At 43.1% G+C, this 20,076-nt stretch overlaps 2 protein-coding genes across 2 annotated transcripts in view; one reads left to right on the forward strand and one right to left on the reverse strand.

Annotated features, from left to right (window-relative positions):
- The window catches only part of COL4A2 (collagen type IV alpha 2 chain), a 711,921-nt gene that overhangs the window by 630,159 nt on the left and 61,686 nt on the right, over nucleotides 1–20,076 (reverse strand). The window lies entirely within an intron of this gene.
- COL4A1 (collagen type IV alpha 1 chain) overlaps nucleotides 1–20,076 on the forward strand; it is a 262,582-nt gene that overhangs the window by 210,912 nt on the left and 31,594 nt on the right. Inside the window, exons 31-39 of the mRNA XM_063953177.1 lie at nucleotides 247–360; nucleotides 8,151–8,318; nucleotides 12,863–12,952; nucleotides 13,537–13,683; nucleotides 13,838–13,936; nucleotides 14,280–14,369; nucleotides 14,857–14,996; nucleotides 19,227–19,353; nucleotides 19,436–19,516. Coding sequence (XP_063809247.1) covers nucleotides 247–360; nucleotides 8,151–8,318; nucleotides 12,863–12,952; nucleotides 13,537–13,683; nucleotides 13,838–13,936; nucleotides 14,280–14,369; nucleotides 14,857–14,996; nucleotides 19,227–19,353; nucleotides 19,436–19,516 — 1,056 coding nt within the window. The remainder of the gene's footprint in view (nucleotides 1–246; nucleotides 361–8,150; nucleotides 8,319–12,862; nucleotides 12,953–13,536; nucleotides 13,684–13,837; nucleotides 13,937–14,279; nucleotides 14,370–14,856; nucleotides 14,997–19,226; nucleotides 19,354–19,435; nucleotides 19,517–20,076) is intronic.

Below are 20,076 nucleotides of genomic sequence, written 5' to 3' on the forward strand. Positions count from 1 at the left end.
TGGCACGCTACGCGCGCCACACTATTTTATTCTCCCTCCAGGGAGGTCGTGGACCCCCACGAGGGAGAATAGCTGTCATTATGCCGGGTGTCTGGATTCCGGCGCCGGTATAATGTGCGCCGGGATCCCGACATTCGGCATACTGAAGACCACCCATTTTCTACCATAGTGACAGATAGTGTGACTGTTTGGCTTTTAGACTTGAAATTAATAACATATTAATCATCATGGTTTTTTTTTTGGAAGGTGATACTGGTCCTTCTGGAGCACCTGGCTTACGAGGTAACCCTGGAGTTCCAGGATTTGGTCCACAGGGAGAACCAGGGCTTCAGGGGCCACCAGGGTCCCCAGGAGTTTCAGGTAATATTTTCACATAGTATTCTATTATACAGTATTATGTTATATACAATTTCAAGACCGAATATCATGCTGAAAATGACACACACTGACCAGCTGAAAAAGAAATAGCAGTTTCTCTTCAAGACATATAAATATACATTTCCTAATGTCCCTTTTCTTGTAATTGGGTTGCTAATTTGCATAATGTCACAATGGTAACATTTTTTAAATGAGGCTGTCTCTATCACGCTACAAATGCTCAGCAAGCTAAGGTAGAAATGCATCAAACTTTCTAAAGAATGGAGAAGTATAGATGTGCCCTCATTACACCCTTGTTGCAGTCACGCCCCTCTCGGCACGCCAGGTCCCATGAGACTCTACTAGCATTGGGTATCTTTTTTTGCTTAAAATGCACATGTAATGTAATGCAAGTAGGATGCACCAGGAGCCTGCGCTGATTAATTTGATATGTGACACCTGTATATATTTGTGCAACTGAGTCTCTGAATCTGTGTACGAAATGCTACAATGTAGCAGCCGCTGCATTTCCAGTACAAGTTCTGTTGTGCTCCTTATACAGACTCAGTCACACACAGATATAAGACTGTCACATATAAAATAAATCAGCATAGTGTTCTGGTGCATCCTAGTTGCACAGCATTGCGACTAAGACACATTTTCGACAAAAAATTATGCCAAAAGTTAGTAGAGTTCCATGGAACCTGGCGGCTCACTCCCACTAGGCATCTTACACTGTGTGGCGTATTAAGGCTTGATATATGAGGGTAAAAAGAAGTATGGAAATCACTTAAACAGTGCTAGACTGATAATAAGCATATCACCAATCCTTTAGATGGGTTCAGTATGATATCCTGGCTGACGGGATGCCGGCTGTCAGAATCCCGGCAGTGGCATCCCGCCAGCCAGAAGTCCCCTCGTGGGCTCACTGCGCTCGCCATGCTTCGGGGCCCTGTGGCGAGCTTTGCCTGCCATGGGTTCTGTTCTCCTTTGGTGGAGGCATGGGGATCCCGACAGCTGGTATATTAACTACATCCCCTTTAGATAGATGGATTCCCTTTTTCTCAAACTTTTCCTTAGCGGCTTAAATTAATGTGCTCAGAAGGAATAAAAAGTGAAAGGGGTACATAGTGACATACAGTTTTTAATACAGATATAATAGATAACATCCAATGCACAAATTAAAACACTTAAAAGACAATATCAAAATGAAATAAGACATTCATCACACATGGCGGATCTGTGAATGGCTGAAAATCAACAATTAACGGCGGGAGTGTAGAACTTTGAAAGCAGTTTTAAGAAAGTATTTGTGGAATATATTCCCCTCAGTTTAGGTCCCAGGTCACTCACTGTTGCGGGTCCACGATCACCATTTTGGAATCTCGAAAAATACCCCAGCGATAGGGTTGAAATGCGTTAGTTAATGGGGGATGTGCAGGATCACACCTCTTAGTTTGTTGTTTAATTTCCACAAAGTCTGGGCGTGCTGTTCCACTGTGCATGAGCAAGCCTGCAGCTGCTTTATTTTATCCATTACAGCCTCTTGATAGTTTTCATTGAGGATATTATTGTTTTCTAGAGATGAGGAAACATTTCAAAAATTATATTTTGCTTTCAGCATGAGAAATTAGCATATTTCTCATTCAGAATTTGACCTGTATTTTTATTTGTATTATAACAATGGTTTGCGTAGCAGCTGTCCAACCGCAATTATGCATTATAAAGGAATAGCAGAGAATCTGTGTGGTGGACAGAGGAAGTATTGTACAAGAAAGTCAGCAGGACTTGGCTACAAATAGCCAGAATATTTTGGTTTTGGAAAATCGTCAACACAGTAGTAACTGGAAAGACAATTTCATGGTTAAATTGGAAGGTCGAAATAAGTTTCGGCTGGAACATAGGAACCGTATGGAGTACCACTTTGTCATCCTGGAATACGATAAAAGGTGTTTGGAAAACAAAACTGTGAACTTAGAAACACGCTGAGTTGGGGCAGTAGTTATAAGGAAAACCAGATTGTAAAGGTCCATACACACTGGGCAATTTTTAGCCGAAAGCAGCCCACTTTTGGTGTTTTGAGCTGCTTTCAGCTCAAAACCACCCAGTGTGTTTGCCCCGGCGGTGAGCGCTGATGCGCGCTCCCGCTTCATCGGTCGGCGGCCTCCGTTCATCTGCTGGTATTACCAGTAGATGAACGGCGGGGTGAACGGCTTTCCATAGCATCCTGCTATGGAAAGCTGTTCACCCCCGCTGACATCGCTAGGCAGGGGGGAAAAGCACTCAGTGTGTATGCACTGAGCGATTTTCAGCCCAGCGATGTCAGCCATCATCGCTGTGCATACACGCTGGGCAGTGTGTATGCACCTTAAGTAATGAATCAAGATCTGCTGAATGTAAGAGCTTGAATAGAGTCTGTGTAAGAGCTGATAGGACCAGATGAAGAATTCACGGTGCCACCGGCAGATAAGATGGTACCCTGTAAAAAGGTTCAGGCTTTTGGAAGAAAAGCCAGATGCCACTGAAAGTAGATTGACAGGACCAAAATCTGTACTCTTACAAAACAAAACTGAAAAAGGCTTCCATACCCCCCTATGAAGGGAGGCCAAGAAATGAGATGAAACCTGAAGATATGAACTCTTCCGTTCATGCCACAAGATATAGAATTTCCAAACTCTGAGATAATAGCTAAACCTGTGTCTAGGCTTCCTGCATATGGGATGTAGTTATGTGACTGGCGATCATGAGACCGCCGGTCACATTACCTACCCCTGCATCTTGCCTCCTCACAATCCCGACGGTTGGCATGCAGACCAACAGAGACTATTCCCACTCTGGGTGTCCACGACACCCATAGAGTGGGAATAGAACCCGTGGCGACCGCAGTTCGCCACCAAGCCCGCATGGGGCTTGTTGCACTCGGCCCCCCCCCACCGGCATTCCACTGCCGGTATGCTGACCGACGGTCTCCTGACCGACGGTCACGCAATACACACCCCTGCATACAGTAGTATGGACTACCGAGAGAGAAAAAACTTTTAGCCTCTAAAAGCTCATTACAATAATGAAGCCAGTAAAGCCAACAGAAGATGAATCTTGTGTAGCAACGGACCATGTTGCAGCAGGTCCAAAGCTGTCCGTACACCTAAAGATTTATTGTCAGATCTGGCTGGTTAGAATGAAAACCTGATAATGTATGAGAGCAAATGACAATTGACCATTTGCTTCTAAATGTCATTAAACTGACAAAAATGGTCATTCAGAAAAATTAATTAAATCAAATGGATTTAACCAATTTGTCTGACCATTTTTGACAGTATTCCAGTGTTTTAGAGCAAATTGTCAATTGCGTTTAGCTCTCATCCATTATCAGGTTTTCATTCCAACCAGCCAGATCTAACAATAAATCTTTAGGTGTATGGCCAGCTTAAGTAGAAGATGCAACTGGAGACCTACCGACATTCTTGGACTTGCATGGCCAGTCTAGATTACCAATATCTGTGAATGCCTGATGTGCTTGAGACCTGAGACAACATTGGGCTCATTTGAAATAGATACTCTAGATGAAAATTCCCTAGACTAGGCATGGTATCCACAGCGGGATGCGGTCGGGATGCCGGAACCCGAAATACCGGTGCCAGAATCCCGATACATGGCAAAATCCCAGTGCCAGAACTCCAACATCAATTGGAATACTGACGCAGAATCCCGACCACCGGCATCATGAATGTAAGTATTCCCAGGACACCTACATTTTAGCCTCATGAGGTACATTAGATTTAGGCTGTAGGGGGAGGATTAGGATTAAGCTGCAGGAAAGGGAGGGTTAGGGTTAGGCTGCAGGGAGGGGAGGTTACGGTTAGGCTGCAAGTGGGGGAAGGTTAGCGTTAGGCTGCGGGAAGGGATGCTTAGGGGTGAAGTTATGTGTATTCTGTCCATTAGGATGCTGGTGTTGGTCTTATGACCGCAGGAATCCCATCTGCCAGGAATTCTCATGTATTCCTCCACAGTATAAGATATTCAATACCTAGATCCTGTGCAAAACTATGAAACCTCGAAAGAGTGTCGAAAGGTTATGAGGTCCATTCACAAAAGACTTCACTTTCTGAAGGAACTGTTGGTGGACCACTTGATTGAGGGACTCTTACCCCAGGAGAAACGTGTTTGTTGCATAAACACCGCAAAGAGTGTGAAACATTAATCTGTGCCCAGGAAAGATTCTGGCTGCCTTTGTTATTGCAGCCCCGCTCATCATTTGCGCTAAGTTACATATGATGCCACCACGGCATTGCACTGCCAAACTAACTGTTGGAGTCCGATGAAATGTGAAAAGGCTGCCCGGCCCGACGGACGTAAGAGAGTCAGAAACCTGTCTCGGAGCTTGAGCACATTGATGAGCAAAGCCATCAGTGATGGTGTCCAAAAGGAAGCTAAAAAACATAGTTGCATACCTCCCAACATGACCCTCTCCAGAAGGGACAGAATGCTCTGCTCCTGGACTTCACTCTTAATTTATGATTGCCCTCACCTGTGGTGAAACACCTTTCTTATCCATTAACGTGTTCAGCACAGGTGCCAGCAATTATAAATTAAGAACAGAGTATTTTGTCCCTCCTGGAGAGGGTCATGTTGGGAGGTATGTAGTTGTATGGCACCCAAGTCTATGAGACTTGCGTATGTGGTCACAATTACCAAACTGCAGTGACCAATGATAATATTTGCAATAAACAAACTTAAACAAGTCAACCCTGGAGACTTATGAATGCTGTCAGACAGAACAAGTAAATAGAGCCAAGAGGGATGCCACACAACCTTCTGAATTTGCGGAGAATGACTCAATGAAACTCCAATGAGACAACCTGACATACTGAACAGTCTAGATGGTGGGGCCCATCGTGCTGAACAACATTATACACTACCAGATCGACAGACAAGGCCCTAACAGAGCTGTTGTAACCGCCGTCCGTAAGATATGTGCTTTGGACTCAAGAACACTCACTGGAGTGAAATGTCAACCTATCCTAATAGCTGAACGCTTTGACAAGGTATCAGTTGAGCTGTGATTGAGAATTATTAGAATTGTGTGATCTAGGCGATTATGTAATTGGGCAGTTGACTTGTTGTACACTTTGAGACTGGCTAAAGAAGGAATGAGTGAGAAAACTTCTTTGCGCCACAAGGTTGCCCTAACTGACCTGATTTACATAATAATAGAGCCTGTAATTGGAGAAAAAGGATTACCTGCCAAATCTGAGATTCCAGTAAAAATGAACTCCCCACTAACTGGTAATCACAGCACAAACAGTTAAGCTTGGCCAGAACAAGCTGGCCGTCTTCAGAATGAGGAACAAGATGGAATAGTACCCCACTTTTCGCATCAGCTATGGAACTGAGCAATAACCCAATCCAAGAGAAGCAGTGCAGTCCAGACTTCCGGGATTAAAGATTGAACCATTTTCAAAAGATGACCATAATCCTGGCGTCTGAAGACAACTTAAAACAATGGTCATTACTTGAGCAGCCGACAAATTGGCTAAAAGAATAGGGGGCCAAGACTTCTTTACATCTTGTGGATGCACCACCCAGAATGGATGAGTCAAAACCTGGAATTGTGGCCCCCGATGATAGGGCAGTCACCATAAGAAAAATGCGTAGGCCACCAGAGGGAAAAACATTATCCAGTCTTGGACCATTTTAAGTTTAAATAGCCTAAAATCACCCATGCAAGGCTACAATCTACCACAGTAGACTTGAGACAACTGTATGATTAGCTAGCGGATCTCTAAATGATGCTGAACCCAAAACAGGAAAGCCAAAGTTGCATCAACCACTGTGGGAGCGAATTCCAGTAGGACATAATCGAAGCAAGTTTCACTAATAAACATAATTTGTTACAGGAATGGAGAACAGAAGATTTGGCACCATATAGGTTGCCATGATGAAAATGGAAAAATCAGAATAAAGAAAAGTAACTACTTTTCTGCGCTGACTGAATGGACTGACAGCCATCCACTTGGCGATCCATGTCGAGAGCATGGAGCACAGCAGCCTTGAGGTCTGCCATGCCCTGAGAATAAGTCTATTTAACAGGGGTCATTAAAATTAATTTCAACCTGAACGCTGTGGATGATATGCTTGATACTACAGTATTTCACAGTAGGCAATTGAATATCAGGCAGAAGACCACGGTTAGGTGGTATATACTAATGTGACAGCTCTGCGGAATGTGAACCCCTGTACATTGTAACTAGAGTACCTCTGGAAAATTAACCCGGAGTACCCCATCGCAAATACAGGAAGAACTTTATACAGTGAGGGCCATGTTGGGAACCGAACCCACAACTTCCGTGCCGTGAGGCAGTAATGCTAACCATTATGCTTACCGTACTGCCTTTGCAACTGCATGACTGCAGACTAAGCAATAGTAGCGTACTATACCCATTCAAATGGCAGATAATCACACTGGGTGACACAGAACCAGCACAATATATAGTCTTAATGACACAGCAGTATAAACTGATAAACACAAACAGGGGAGTGTGAGACACAGCAATATCTATAGCGTACATAAATACACATAGGTGAGAGTGACACAGCAATACAAACTGATAAACACACATAGGATTTAACATTGGCAGCTATACAAAAAATTGATACAGTGTACTTAACTTGTTAGTAACAGAGTAGCTGCAGGGGAGAGGAGTGTGCCTCCTGTGGAAGTGCAGTATCACCCGTCACGGCATAAGCATAGTTCCTACTGTACAGCTACAGGAGGGGGAGTGCAGCACTGTAATCTCCGCCCCTTTCAATCCCCATGATCCCAAGACCCTGAATACTTCCCTTAACAAGGAAAACACCGGTCCCAGCCCCCTCCCTGCTTGTGAGTGGGGCCACTGCTAGGAAACCAGCATCCGCCATTCAGGACAGCGCTGTCCTCCCAGCACCCTCTAACAGGGCCAGGCGGACTCTGCTGAGACTGGAGTGCAACAGAGGGGTTCCCACTTCCACGCACCCCCCTTCTCCCACAGGTGTTACACTATTGCTGTGTTCTGCTACAGGCAGCCCAAAGTCCTAGTCTTGGGAAGAACAGTAAAAAAATTACAAAGAAAAATAAACATTCTAACTAATGAGGGTTGCATTATAGCCCTAAAAAATGTGCCCTCACTCCAAGGCAAGTAAAAAGAAACTGGAATTCTGGGGTTGCAGGGGGATAGGAGCATACTCTTAAAGCTACAGTTTATTTTAGGTGCCAGCTTCAGCCCAACCTGCAATCCCCATGGGCCAGTGTTCCCAGCCTTGCTGAAAGAGAAATATACAGATGTGTCCATTTACATTGTTGCTGCGGGAGGCTGTGTACTGTGGCTTGCATAGCGCAGCCTCCCACAGCCACAGTTCCCCCATTGTCTGCTATTGTTAGCCTTCCCCCTGCAAAACTGATGGTTAGCAGGAGCACAAGCTCCCGCTACCACCGCTAATACCCTGCGCCATCTTCCTTATGAACGGGTAGAGGGAGCATTGCTGCCTGCTACTTTTTCCGGCTCCCCCTGCTCGTTGTCCTGTGCTACACACGATCCAGCATCGCAGGCAACAGTGTATAAGGACACATCTCTAAATGATCAAATTGCTTGCAACAATAACAGTGTGCTGCATTGAACCATGTAGTTTGTTTATTTCACAACTATCTAACTAATGGCAAAAATACCTTTTACAGTATAAATACTTAATCTGTGAGAGGGTTCTGAATGTTTATTTTATTGTCAACATTTAATGTTCCTAGTTCATGTACTTTACAGGTCCCATTGGCCCAAAAGGAGAGCGTGGTCATCCTGGTTTCCCTGGGACAGATATGCCAGGACCAAAGGGAGATAAGGGGACATCAGGTTTTCCTGGAGTCATGGGCATGCCAGGGTTACCTGGGCAACAAGGTGGACCAGGAAAAGATGGGGATCCAGGAGCACAAGGTATAATAATAATTATTTTATTTTAATAACTATTTTCTCCAGCAGGTCTCAAAGTAGCTATACAAGCATTGAAAACACACTGCAGCACAAACGTTTTAGTATTACAGCTTGAAGACAACAAAAAGAAAAATAGCATAACGGGCACAATGAGCTTAATGCAGGGTTGTGGCAGCCATTTTGGTTAATAAGTACCACAGGTTACATAACCCAACCACGAAAGGTACCAATGAAGACAGACATTTTGGGCGCACTTCTTAGGTTACCTTGGGTGTAATTGACAATAACCAGAAGACATTACACAAACTGTGGAAGTTGCAATGTACTAAAGCTGTAGGCAGAGCCCTTAACAATTAGTTCCAAGTATTTTTCATCCCACCCACGGGCATACCAGGTGAGGCAGCCATCTTGGCCACATTGACATACCAGGTGAGGAAACCTTTTGGGCCCACCACAAAAGTTACAATCTGAGAGAATAAGCCATATAAGGAAATAAGAAATATACTGGTGACTGCAATGTATGTAATATGATATACACTGGATGAATAGATCTATGTGTTGTTCACTCACCCAAGAAAAATAACATCCGAGGCACCCTGCATAGGTTACATTTGGCTGGGTGTGCAATTAGCATAAGTATAACATCCAGGTGGAAGAAAGAAAAAAAAAATAGAGAAGCTGAATACATAGGCTTAATACGGCAATATTCCAACAATGGTGACAACACTATAAAAAGTAGGGTAAAGTTAATAACTTAGCAAATTACAAATAACAGAGCTAACTGGAATAAGCCTAACTGGAATAAGCCTCACAATGCTGCCTACGCTTAGCATCTTCCTCGCTTGACTTTGTGGTCTTGTCATATTCAGCAGTTTGTTGCGTGCGACTGGGCTGCAGCACTGCTGTTGAACCGTCTTCGACATACATGGTAACAGAATAATAACCGAGGTGGCATAAGATAAAAACACTAAGGTGCGTGTTTAGTGGAAATGTTGCTATTATCTTTTAGAAGGTGCTAGATAAATGATAAGTAGAATCTGATTGGCTGCTATGGGCAACATCTCCAGTTCTATAAAGCTGCAACTTGGTAAATATATCCCATAATTAGGTAAATGTATTATAGTATTTTACTCCTTGCTTTGCCTCATTAACGAAGTGAAGCAGGAAGGGACATCGTCTAGATGTATTAACATCTTTTCTGCCAAAGCGGGGGAGTGATAAATCCCCCCTCCGGGGATGCCCCCTGAGCACGCTGCGCATTGACTCAATGCTGATGCGCTGTATCTCCCTACCCAGCCGGCTCCTCTGCGCATGTGCGGGATCTCTCTACTCACGCGAGATCCCCTGCGCAGTCAGGAGCAGGCACCCACCACAGCCAGGGTCAGCTCTGATCCTGCTGTGGAGATAGGGCATCACCACCTACAGCTGTTGAAATCAACAGCTGCAGGTGAACCATAGAAACATAGAATTTGACGGCAGATAAGAACCACTTGGCCCATCTAGTCTGCCCCTTTTTTACCATATTTTTTCCTCAAACCTTATTTGATCCTTATTTCTTTGTAAGGATATCCTTATGTCTATCCCATGCATGTTTAAATTGCTCTACTGTCTTAGCTTCTACCACCTCTGATGGGAGACTATTCCACTTGTCCACTACCATTTCTGTGAAGCAATTTTTCCTAAAATTTCCCCTGAACCTCCCCCCCCCTCCAGTCTCAGTGCATGTACTCATGTCCTATTACTTCTCTTCATTTGAAGATTGTTTCCCTCCTGGACTTTATTAAAACCCTTGGTATGTTTGAAAGTTTCTATCATGTCCTCCCTTTACCTTCTCTGCTACAAACTATACATGTTAAGATTTTTTAGTCTTTCCTGGTAAGTTTTGTGATGTAGGCCATGCACCCTTTTAGTTGCCCTTCTTTGTACACTCTCTAATGTATTTATATCCTTCTGAAGATATGGTCTCTAGAATTGAACAGATAAGGCCATACTAATGACCTTTACAGTGGCATTATTGCTTTCTTTCTGCTGCTGCTCCCTATGCAACCAAGCATCTGACTAGCCTTCCTCATTGCTAGTCCGTTCATACATTGCCAATGCATATCGGCTTGCTCTCATTTAGATAGCAGTGCCGATATATGGACAGGGGGCATAGTGCTCCTGTCACTGAGCCTGCACTACAGCTGTCATACATGGGGGAGAAGCAGTATCAGAACACATAACGTGCGCTGATATCACTTCTTCCCCATAACGACCATTCATACATTTTACCTCAATGTGAGTAGGCCAAAGTGCAAATCCAGGTAAACTGATGCAATTTGCCAATGTCTAGTCACATTTTCTCACAGGAAACATATGGTTACTGTATCTTATCACTCTCTAAAACTTGTAGCGCTGCGCAGCAATGTATCATTTGTACCATTTGCTGGGGCAATCTATAGGGTTTTCTTATGATCTGCTGGCTGATGGGATGCCGGCTGTCAGTATCGCAACAGCAGCATGCAGGCTACGGGATGAGCGCTTCGAGTCCTCTTGCGGGCTCGCTGTGCTGGGCTCGGTGACTTGCTGTGCTCGCCACAGAATTTATTCCCTCTCTATGGGTGTAGTGGACACCCACGAGTTGGAATATCCCTGTTGAGTCGGTATTCCGGCTGTCGACATTGGTGGCTGTTGGTATTCTGGCGTTGGTATCCTGACCCTGGGATCCCGACAGATGGCAAATGAAACGCATCCCATCTACAGACATGAGCATGACTCACATACTGTTGTCTAAGCATTTCAGCATCATGCATAATCACTTAATGTATGCAATCTTTGAACACAATTTTATTAGCATGTTAGCATACATTTCTTCAACCCGATACTGACTTATTTCAGAGAGATCCATCACTGGCAATTGTTAAAGAAGTCTCACTTCAAATAGCTTACTAGAACTATCTGTATAACTCAGCATAACAAGTGTGAAACTGATCAAAGTGAATATCTAATGTTTTCCTTCACAGTCACATATACAGTACACCTATTGGTGACTGCGATGCACTTACTTGTGGCACCAGAGGATGTGTTCCACAACCCCTCACAGTAGCTCTTCTATGCTTTGGCTCTTCTATGCTTAGGGCCTCCAAATAGGAGGTCTATAGTACAAGGTTACCTGGTGGCATGGGCACATGACAGCAGGTGTAGCACAATTCACATAAATGCTCAGAACTCCTAAACATATACACAATCTACCTGCAAATCACACTAGAACCCGGGTGGTCTTCAGTATGCCGGCGGTCGGGCTCCCGGCGACCAGCATACCGGCGCCGGGAGCCCGACAGCCGGCATACCGACAGCCGGCATACCGACACTTATTCTCCCTCGTGGGGGTCCACGACCCCCCTGGAGGGAGAATAAAATAGTGTGGCGCGCGTAGCGTGCCACCGTGCCCGTAGCGTGGCGAGCGCAGAGAGCCTGCAAGGGGCTCATTTGCGCTTGCCACACTGTCGGTAAGCCGGCGGTCGGGCTCCCGGCGCCGGTATGCTGGTCGCCGGGAGCCCGGCCGCCGGCATATCGTAGTGAACCCCTAGAACCCGTATCTCCAGCAAAAATACCAATTTTCATCAGATTTAGTGTTTTTCTCCTTATCCTAAATAAACATTTCTATGGTAAGTACAAAACATTTTAATATCTTAACTTACTGGTTGCATATGTGCTGTAAGTGCACCCAGCCTGTATACTATGCCAGTAAGACTATTTTGTACACTATCAATGAAGTTTAGTGTATCACTGTATCTAGTGCTATCCTGAACCTATAATGTATAATCGGTATATGTACCAGCCTAAGCATCCATATCCAGCTTAATATATTTAAAGCCATCCTATGAGAAGCCTAGAAACCACCACTTAATGTAGTCCGGAGACCTGTCTGCCAGTGGACTAATTTCAGAAACATGAATACTAATTTGGTCATTTAGATGCAAGCCCATGAAATATTTACAGCAGGAAACTCCACTATTCTTTTTTTTCCTTTGGACAGATATATTCAATGGGACAAATTAAAATGTTTATCATTTTGGGGCAATTATATTGCTTTAATCGTTTTTGATATATAATTAGAACTGTACCAGGAGAAGTGTCTGAAGCAGTGTGAAATTGTTATTTAGAAGCAGTTGTCACATTCCTTGCACAAGACAGCAATAATTAGTACCTGCTAACATACCATGTTATCTGGCAATGCAGTTGTTTCCTTATTCATGTAGCTTCTTTCAGACGTAATTAGACACGAGGAGAAGCGAACACCATTTTTATAAGTATTGAAAATATCCCTGAAACTGACCCTGTTATTCTAGCTAAGCGCTGTAATTACCTTCTATTTTAATCCCATGTAATCTATTATTTCTATAACCTCCTGACCTGTGAGGTTATTTGATGGTACTACACCTATTAAATATGTATGAAGAACACACTTGTGTTCACAGGGGAAAGCCATTTTTATGGTAAGAATAGAAATAATGGTCAAACAATGTATAAAGCATATTTTGAATTTTTTTCACGTTATATTTTAGGACAAAAAGGTGAAATGGGTTTTATGGGAGTTCCAGGAATCCCAGGTCAACTAGGTGCACCAGGAAGTCCAGGACAATTTGGGGAAAAAGGTATATCAAATCTCTGTGTTTACTGCCTAAACACCTTAAAACTAATTGATCCCAAATGTTTCTGTCTGAGTCCTAAATTCAACTTATTTGCATTTACCATGTATTTCATTGTGTGTTTTGATGCTTTCCAGTGTATGTGGCTTTGTTTAACCATAGTTTGGACTGGGCAAGCGGTACCAAAATCCAGGGGGCAAGGTCTAGGGGGAGGCACCATCGCTGCTCCCTGGCACCTGTATTTAGCATGCATGGTGCCTAGAAAGCCAGGCTTGGAGTATCTTTAGGGTGCGCAGGGCGCTCAACATCTGCCTGGTTCTGGGTTGCCCAGTGCATACTTAGGACGCCCAAGGTGCTGAAATTATTCCTGGTCCTGGTGGCCCTGTCCCTTTGTTGTGATGTCACAAGTTCAAGGGGCAGGGCCAACTCAAGGTGCTTATTTGCCCTGCTATGTTCCAATTTATTTCTCCAGAATTGCACTGTACAGTATGTCTGTCAAGCAGCATCCTGTTTGTTGTGGGTATTTTTTCCTTATGTACATGCAGTTAATAGGATCATACATTATTCTTAACTTTACTAATTAATTTCAGGTGATCCTGGTCTTCCTGGACTCCGCGGTGAGATAGGATTCCCAGGCTTTAAAGGTGAAAAGGGAGAATCAGGTATACAGGGATTTCCAGGAACAATTACAGACATGGAAAGCATGAAGGGTGACAAAGGAGAGCAAGGCGAAACAGGTACTGACATGTGACTGCTATATCTTGTGTGCTGTACTGTATATTATGAACGATTGGTATATATACAGTATATATACACTGTATGTATATATATATATATATATATATATTACACCAGTCTTACTTAATAAACACCTTTTTATTCCATTTTTAGGATTTACTGGATTTGAAGGAGAAAAGGGTTCACAGGGTGATTTGGGAAGCCCCGGAATACGTGGGAAAGACGGAGAGCCAGGAATGCCAGGGAAGCCAGGTAATGATGTTATCTTTCTTCCATTCCTTTAAGCTATACTTGTATACTTGTTGTCCTTTAAAGGAGCCAGTACTAAAGATATCTTGATATAACATTTTTAGTAGCTTCCATACTCTGTACAAGTGTTTAGACTTAATTGATTTCTATAATGATTTCACTGATTTCTTTCTGTTTCCTTTACTAGTTCTAAGAAATAAAAATTATTTTAAAAAAAGGCCCATTAGAAACAAAGCACTGGCTTTATGTGTATTTATCACATGGTCAAATTAACTGTAGCAAGAAGTTGACCTGAAGTCATATAGTATATACTTATGAATAATGAACTATGCCTATGCACTTACAGGACCAAAAGGAGAGAAGGGTGTCCCAGGATTACCAGGATCTCCGGGAGCTTTTGGTGACAAGGGAGCAATTGGAGAAATGGGTTTGCCAGGTGACCATTGTACAATATCGTATCTCCTAATAATATTATTACATTTTATACTGCACCAAAATATTATGTTTTATAATCACGGAATGCTTTTATTTACATCAATCTATGTCCTATTGGAGCTTCGAAATTAATTTCCTACTGCAGACATAAAACATGCACACACTAGGATCAGTTTAGTCACCAGTCAATGAACTAATCTTTAAGGTTGGACTGAGTAAGGCAAAGAAAGTTCCATCCAGATTGCACACTTGTCAGAATGTAAACTAACGCCACAGCTAAAGCAGTATAGTAACATGTGCCTAGTGTAAAAGGAGACAGCCATTCATTTCTGTTCATTCTGGATGAAATCTCATATTATCATACTGAGCTTGCACTTGTAGTGCTTCAAAACTAGATATATTAGGAAGAATTTGATTATTGTGGAATTGGTGGTGGTGGGGCAATGTTATATCATAATGTCTTACTGAAACACACATTTCACACTTAGGGTTTGCTGGACCAAAGGGTGAGCATGGAACTCAGGGCACTCCAGGTATGCCTGGGGTCTCTGGGACCAAAGGTGAAAAAGGATTGAAAGGAGAAGATGGTCTTCCAGGTGTTGGGATTCCAGGGCTTCCTGGTATAAAGGTACTTTCTGAAACTCTCATGAGCTTAATATCACTTTGCATGTTAATCAGTTGTACTACTCCAGTAGTCCAATAGCAAATGTATCTGGATTCACTATGAGAAGTATACTCTAACCACAAGTGTACTACAGAATTTCTAGTCCATATTCAATGCATCCTGCAGTTACTGCAGTTGGAATGCTGAAAGAACCACCAACATTAAACTGCTGGCTGCTGTTTATTTAAGTCAGGGTCCTGGCAGTAGGAGTTCCAGAGACAAAAGGGATGTTTCAGAGTTGTATGCAAGTCAGCCACAGCTGCGCCCACATTTTTTGCTATGTATGAATGTCCCCCTATCGCCCAGTTATTACAACCTTTCAGCCGTAAGTGTGCAAAGAATCATCCACAAAACAGACTTGGTGTGCAATTCTTTATCAGCCCCAAACTCAGTGACAAGTCAGGGATATCAGCGTCAGAATGGTTGTCAGATGTAGCCTGGGGTCAGAGGCCAGGTAGTCATTCAGCAAAGCAAGTAATCAGAGCTGGACCGTGGGCACAATAATCAGACAAGTAGTGCAGCTGTTTTCCGACCTTACAGTATATCCCCTCTTATTGCATGAAGTACAAGTTCTTCTGAATGGACCTGTGCCATATGGCTTCTATCACGGATCACATGGCTGCACCACTGTTACCAAACATACAGGAGCTAGGGTTCAGTCTCACGCTGTAGTCTCAGTCAAGCTATATTTCTCTTGTGAGAGCGTGACAGATAAACTGGGAGGTGTTACCCAGCTCCATATTCTGAATCTGTCAGAGGAGCAGATGATGCCCCCCTCCCTTCCCATGCTCCAAAGACGGTAAGGTGTGTGGTGATGGGGACTGTATTGCCTTGGTGTGTGATAGTTAGGCACACAAGGCTGAAGTTGGTGCACACAGGATACTCCGCGTGAGCACCAAGAAGTTTAACAAATAACCTATTCTTAGAAGATTTAAACTTTAAAGCATCAAATACCAATATGAAAGTGCTGGAGGGTGCAACACAAGGAGTACATACTATTCTAGGAGGTGCACACACAAATGCACAGAGTACAGTACTGCAGATAGTAAATACTGCAGAATGCTTGGATAGAAATATTACAGTGAATGTTGGCCATCATAAAAGCATATCTCACAAAGGCCACAAAGATAGACTATTGATAGGATTTTGAGAGTTGGAATCACAGTCCAATCCAGAACAATGTACGTGCAGTACATTACCCCATACAGAGCAAAAAGAGGAATTATCATATAATAATAATGGCAGTTGAAAATTATAGCAATAGCAAAGATGGATTATCTATCTATATATATGCAGAGACCGCTGGTCAGCATAGCTCCTCCGGTATTCCAGCAGCGGAATGCCGGAGGGGGGGGAGGGGGGAGGGAGGGGGGAGGAGGTCGAGCGCAACAAGCCCCTTGCGGGCTCGGTGGCTGGACACCCACGAGGAATAGTCCCTGTTGGTTGTCATGCCGACCGTCAGGATTGTGAGGGGGCGGGATGTAGAGGGAATTATTGTGACTGGTGGTCTCCTGCCCGCCAGTCACATAACTACATCATATATATATATATATATAAAAATGTGTGTGGGGGGAAGAGAGAAATCATTAAATGTGGAGCTCGCTACATATACACCAATAAATAGACACTAATAAACATGTTCTACAAAAAGGATAATCTCTTAATAAAACAGTACAACAAAGATATATTTTAAAAGGTTTGAACTGTTTGCCTGGAATGCCATGGTTGGTTAAAAAGTGTAGGGGACTCCCACACATAATTTTTTTTTCTTTCTTTTATACATATGGAAGTAGGCAGTGTCCTCCAAAAGTGTCCGCTTACATCTCTCTTTCTCTGTATGTATGTATATATATATATATATATATATATATATATATATATATATACTGCTCAAAAAAATAAAGGGAACACTAAAATAACACATCCTAGATCTGAATGAATGAAATATTCTTATTAAATACTTTGTTCTTTACATAGTTGGATGTGCTGACAACAAAATCACACAAAAATTATCAATGGAAATCAAATTTATTAACCCATGGAGGTCTGGATTTGGAGTCATTAAAGTGGAAAAACACACTACAGGCTGATCCAACTTTGATGTAATGTCCTTAAAACAAGTCAAAATGAGGCTCAGTAGTGTGTGTGGCCTCCACGTGCCTGTATGACCTCCCTACAACCCACACAAGTGGCTCAGGTAGTGCAGCTCATCCAGGATGGCACATCAATACGAGCTGTGGCAAGAAGGTTTGCTGTGTCTGTCAGCATAGTGTCCAGAGCATGGAGGCGCTACTAGGAGACAGGTCAGTACATCAGGAGACGTGGAGGAGGCCATAGGAGGGCAACAACCCAGCAGCAGGACCGCTACCTCTGCCTTTGCAAGGAGGAACAGGAGGAGCACTGCCAGAGCCCTGCAAAATGACCTCCAGCAAGCCACAAATGTGCATGTGTCTACTCAAACGATCAGAAACAGACTCCATGAGGGTGGTATGAGGGCCTGACATCCACAGGTGGGGGTTGTGCTTACAGCCCAACACCGTGCAGGACGTTTGGCATTTGCCATAGAACACCAAGATTGGCAAATTTGCCACTGGTGCCCTGTGCTCTTCACAGATGAAAGCAGGTTCTCACTGAGCACATGTGACAGACGTGACAGAGTCTGGAGACGCCAAGGAGAACGTTCTGCTGTCTACAACATCCTCCAGCATGACCGGTTTGGCAGTGGGTCAGTAATGGTGTGGGGTGGCATTTCTTTGGGGGGCTAAACAGCCCTCCATGTGCTCGCCAGAGGTAGCCTGACTGCCATTAGGTACCGAGATGAGATCCTCAGACCCCTTGTGAGACCATATGCTGGTGCGGTTGTGCCTGGGTTCCTCCTAATGCAAGACAATGCTAGACCTCATGTGGCTGGAGTGTGTCAGCAGTTCCTGCAAGACGAAGGCATTGATGCTATGGACTGGCCCGCCCGTTCCCCAGACCTGAATCCAATTGAGCACATCTGGGACATCATGTCTCGCTCCATCCACCAACGTGGCATTGCGCCACAGACTGTCCAGGAGTTGGCGGATGCTTTAGTCCAGGTATGGGAGGAGTTCCCTCAGGAGACCATCCGCCACCTCACCAGGAGCATGCCCAGGCATTGTAGGGAGGTCATACAGGCACGTGTAGGCCACACGCACTACTGAGCCTCATTTTGACTTGTTTTAAGGACATTACATCAAAGTTGGATCAGCCTGTAGTGTGTTTTTTCACTTTCATTTTGAGTGTGACTCCAAATCCAGACCTCCATGGGTTAATAAATTTGATTTCCATTGATAATTTTTGTGTGATTTTGTTGTCAGCACATTCAACTATGTAAAGAACAAAGTATTTAATAATAATATTTCATTCATTCAGATCTAGGATGTGTTATTGTAGTGTTCCCTTTATTTTTTTGAGCAGTGTATATATATATATATATATATATATATATATATATATATATATAGGAAGTATACTCCTTGAGGAGGGCACCTGAGCAAGCACCCAGGTGGAGAGAGGGTGCCGGACTGCAGCGAGGAGTATATATATATATATATATATATATATATATATATACACACACACACACACAGTGCATTCAGAAAATATTCACAGCGCTTCACTTTTTCTACATTTTGTTATGTTACAGCCTTATTCCAAAGTGGAATAAATTGATTTTTCCCCTCAAAAATCTACACACAATACCCCATAATGAGAACGTGAAAAAAGTTTTGGGGAGATTTTTGCAAATTTATAAAAATAAAAAAAATTACAAATCACATTTACATAAGTATTCACAGCCTTTGCTCAATACTTTGTTGATGCACCTTTGGCAGTAATTACAGCCTCAAGTCTTTTTAAATATGATGCCACATGCTTGGCACACCTACTGTATCCTTGGGCAGTTTCGCCCATTCCTCTTTGCAGCACCTCTCAAGCTCCATCAGGTTGGATGGGAAGCGTTGGTGCACAACCATTTTCACATCTCTCCAGAGATGTTCAATCGGATCCAAGTCTGGGCTCTGGCTGGCTGGGCATGTTATTTTATTGTGGTCTGAAAACATTATTTTATACTTTTATTTTTAACATAATTGCTTTATTACTAACTTGTAACTTAGCTAGAAAAAAATGGAGAACATGTTATGTTTAAAAAAATCTTTATGTTGAATGTAGGGTGATGCTGGTCCCGATGGTCCTGCAGGTTTCCCAGGGGAAAGGGGTGAAAAAGGTCAAGCTGGCATCCCAGGCATGCCTGGATTACCTGGATTAAAAGGAGCAGCGGGGACAGAAGGATATCCTGGTAAGCATTTTTTTTTCAATAAATATCTTTGCAAGAACAGGAATATGTGGCTGTAGCTTAACTTAATTACTTTGCCCCATAGGCAGCCCAGGAATACCTGGTGACAAAGGAGCCAAAGGCTTCCCTGGATCGCATGGCATTCCCGGTTTCAAAGGACAACCAGGTGATTAATTTATTTCTTTCAGCCACATCCTTTGGGATTTATACTAGTTGCTCTGTTTAACAAGCACTTCAGACATACGAGCTCTATGCTAGTAAGCATGTTCACACATATATGGTGGATGTTGAAGTAAAATATACAAGAAACTTGCAGAAATCACAGCTGTCTCTTGGTTGTATGGTGCTGTGGTCATCCAATCAGGAGTCAGCTGTCATTTGTAGATGGTATGGACTATATCTCCTATCTCAGATAGTATTAATATTACTATTGTTTATATAGCACCACCTTTTACCCAGCATTGTACAGTATTGTCACTCACTTCAGTCTCTGCTTTATTAGATCCAGGGCATGTTTAAAAGACACAAGTCCCTCAGATTAAAAAAAAAAAAGGATAGCACTGATATAACTTGGCAAATATAAAGTAAACATACAGTATAGCTTTAGTACTGTATCACTGTAAATGAATGTGCTTTTGTTTTAAGTGCAAAAATGTCTACTAGTAAAATGTTAGTAGATCCAAATTTTGAGAACAAATATGAATGATTCAACTGAAGTTGTATTTA

The sequence above is a fragment of the Pseudophryne corroboree genome, chromosome 2 (genome assembly GCF_028390025.1).
Source record: "Pseudophryne corroboree isolate aPseCor3 chromosome 2, aPseCor3.hap2, whole genome shotgun sequence".
Taxonomy (NCBI): domain Eukaryota; kingdom Metazoa; phylum Chordata; class Amphibia; order Anura; family Myobatrachidae; genus Pseudophryne; species Pseudophryne corroboree.